Here is a 3,378-nt window from a genome sequence, read left to right on the forward strand (position 1 = left end):
TGTGCATATTATATGTGTTCTTGATATCTATGTTGGATGAACAAAATATACATGTTTTATTCGATTTAAACTGTATATGTATTTTATCCCTAAAAATATGATGGGTAAAGATGGGTAGATGATATAGATGATGAAATAAATGATGAGAGACCTCGATGTTTAAGTTGAATTACTCATTTAGAGGAGTATAAATGACGACCACAAACTATTTTAGACATTCTAGTGGAACGCTGGCAGGCTCACAACCTGTAGGTGTTTGTGAACGATGTGTTCACCGGTGTACTCCACCCCCCTCATGACTGCCTTATTGACATATATTGCTGAGGAATCCCCTAAACAATATTGTCATCCCGATGATGATCCTTAGCCTAGGTCCCTTGAGTTAGATGATTTAGGAATAGAAAGTGAGGATAACGACAACTGTTAGATCCCAAAATTATGCCATACTTTAAGGATTTGAAGTTAAGGAAAAAGAATTTGAGCTAACGAAGTGCCAACTTACATCAATTAATATTTTAGTTAGACAAAGTCGACCGAACGACTTTAAAAAATGACAGTTTTCGGGGAGACGACCCACATAGTTTTTATCTTTTTGTTTCCAATAAAGTCGATCGTAGTTCCAAGCAAGTTTGGGGAAATAAAATGATTTCTTGATTTGCTGAAATTCAGATTTTTTGCCGAGAGCTTCGTCAAACAATCAAATTTTATGCAATATATCAAATACATTATTTTCTTGTTGCACACTTTTATTGCTTTCTGTCTTATTGAGATTTCCATTAATTCTCTCTAAACATTAAACATTGATCATGATGCTTAATTTTAAGCTTGGGGATAAGATTGGTCAAAAATTTGCATTTTTTCTATTTTTTTTTAGTTATTTTAACAATTGATTTTTCCTTTATCAGTATTTTTTTCTTATTTTCTGCATTGGATTAAAATTCAAGAAACGTCCAAACAAAATATTTTCTGTTTATGTTTCTATTTTTTTTTTTTGCAGCGCCATAAAGAAACACCCAAAAAAATAGTTTTTAGTTTATATTTTCTGTATAAGAAAAAGTTAAAAAAAAATTACATGATATGAAAAAAAAAATTAGTTTCAAACGTGCTTGTAAAAATGGAAACTGAAAGGGACTTAAAACAATATTAATAATTTAATATTGAACCCCAAAAAGAAACACTTCGTATATGCTAAAAATTTGGGTTTTGCCATATGGAACTTGTTGGGGGCATGCAGATGCATAATTCTTAATTGAGAAATAGAAAGACAAAAAAAAAAAAAAATCATTAAAGGATCAAGTATATGAAATATCTATAAGTCCAGGGACAAACACTGAAACTTTTTCAAACCCTCACCAATCACCATAACCCATCAATCTCCATCACCATCTTCTTAGAAAATCACCAGAGCTCGTTTGAATGCACACACAAATTCCCTTCAAATGGCTTCACCGGCAAGTCATTTCCTCCTCCATATCCTCTTCCTCTTCCTTCATTTTCCTTCCTCGTTTGCCGCCGCGGGTCTCACAAACTTAGTTTACAAGGGCTGTGCAAACCAGAATTTCCAAGACCCAATTGCCTCCGAAAACCTCAAAACCCTTTTCACTGCCCTCGTTTCTCAATCCTCCACCACGAATTTCTACAAAACAGTATCCGGTGGAAATGAGCAATCAACTACATCCATCAGCGGCCTCTACCAGTGCCGTGGTGACCTATCGAACACCGACTGCAACAGCTGCGTGATAAAACTCCCGAACACCATCCAAAAAGTTTGCGACAGAGACACCATTGCTGCCCGAGTCCAGCTCGTGGGATGCTACATGAGATACGAGGTTATCGGATTCCAACAGGTTCCGGCGACTGAGCTCCTGTATAAACAGTGCGGTTCCCGTCGTGCTGGTGGATCCGGGTTCAGTGAGAGGCTCGAGGCGGCGTTGTCGCTTATACCGAAGGGGGTTTCCAACGGAAAAGGGTATTATGCCGGTGGGTATCAGTCCGTTTACGTGTTGGGGCAGTGCGAAGGTGATTTGGGAGGCGGGGACTGTGTGAACTGTGTGAAAAAAGCCGCGGAGATTGGTAGGACCGAGTGTCAAAGCTCCATCTCCAGCCGTATTTTTCTTCAGCAGTGTTACATTAGCTACACATATTACCCCGACGGAGTCCCCGGCGCCGGTAAATTTTTAGCTATATTTAAATTTTTTTCAGAGATTTTAATTTTTCTTTTCATGATTAAAGTAGTAACATATATCACCTGAGGAATTAAAAACAAACAAGTGGGAAATTAATCAATTCTTTATCGACAAAGTACGGTATGTTATATTATAGCAGGGTTTTGATGTAGAAAAGACAAATCGAGGTACACTCTTCATTGCACAATATACAATAATGTTTTAAAGGGTTCATAAGACGTGTTTGATATGTTGGTGGTGACAGGAGATGGTGGAGTCGGAGTTGGTGGTGTTGAAACAGGGGCGACTGAGACAGGTGGTGGTGGCGGCGGCGGTAGAAACAACACAGAGAAGACGGTGGCGATTGTTTTCGGTGGGCTGGCGGGGTTAGGGCTGGTCGTTGCTTTCTTGTTGGTTCTAAAATCAGCTTTTAAAAAGAAAAAAGAACACTACTCTTATGGAGGTCAGTGTCTCTGTCACTTGTTTTACTTGCAGAAAATTTTCTATTTGTTAATTCTTAATTTTGTTATCTTTTTTTTGTAAATTTGTCGTTATTTAGGTTTAATTTTTTTTTTTTTGGGAAATAATTTATGGTAAAATAATGTAGGTGACCATTGAAGAATGTAAAGGCAAAGGGAAAAGATAAAGAGGGACTTGGGACTTGCTTTGCTCTTTCTTCTTCTTTTGGTGTGGGTCTAGACTCAAAGAGTTGTTCCTTCGCTTCCAAGTTTTAAACTGCTTTTTAGACTTTTAATCGATCATCAATAGACAGATAGTGTATTATGTACATAAAACTACCTATTAATTGTAGTTTGATGATTCAATTATCACATTAATAGATCGGATCATGTAGTGTTTATTTTTTTACAATTTGCATACAGGTTATGACTTGGGCTCAGGTTTATGGGTTATTCATTTTGGACCCTGGTTATTTTTTATTTTTTGTTTGAGATACGTATTTTTTATGAAATTTTACCAAAATAGAGTCATGGCACCCCCTTTAACTAAGGAAATCAATTGTATCTTGTTTAGGTTGATGAGTTATAAAAGTTCAACCTCACATCACTCATATAAATATTTGTATCGTCTTACTTAACCCTAATCTAGATTAGCCACAAACAGATCCACCCACATAACTTGTTTAATTATACGGGTTCATGGGTCAGGTTTGTAGGTTACAAACTGGTTGATCCTCAAGATATAAACATCTATA

General features: G+C 36.7%; 1 protein-coding gene across 1 annotated transcript; it reads left to right on the plus strand.

Annotated features, from left to right (window-relative positions):
- The first annotated feature begins 1,260 nt into the window (after positions 1-1,260).
- LOC145128831 (plasmodesmata-located protein 2-like) lies at positions 1,261-3,035 on the plus strand. The gene is made up of 3 exons (XM_079063627.1): positions 1,261-2,169; positions 2,431-2,628; positions 2,773-3,035. The coding sequence occupies exons 1-3, from the start codon at positions 1,440-1,442 to the stop codon at positions 2,781-2,783; spliced, it is 939 nt and encodes a 312-aa protein (XP_078919753.1). The 5' UTR covers positions 1,261-1,439; the 3' UTR covers positions 2,784-3,035.
- The last annotated feature ends 343 nt before the right edge of the window (positions 3,036-3,378 follow it).

The sequence above is a fragment of the Lactuca virosa genome, chromosome 8, assembly GCF_052849685.1.
Source record: "Lactuca virosa cultivar CGN04683 chromosome 8, Lactuca_virosa_CGN04683_v6, whole genome shotgun sequence".
NCBI classification, from domain to species: Eukaryota; Viridiplantae; Streptophyta; class Magnoliopsida; order Asterales; family Asteraceae; genus Lactuca; species Lactuca virosa.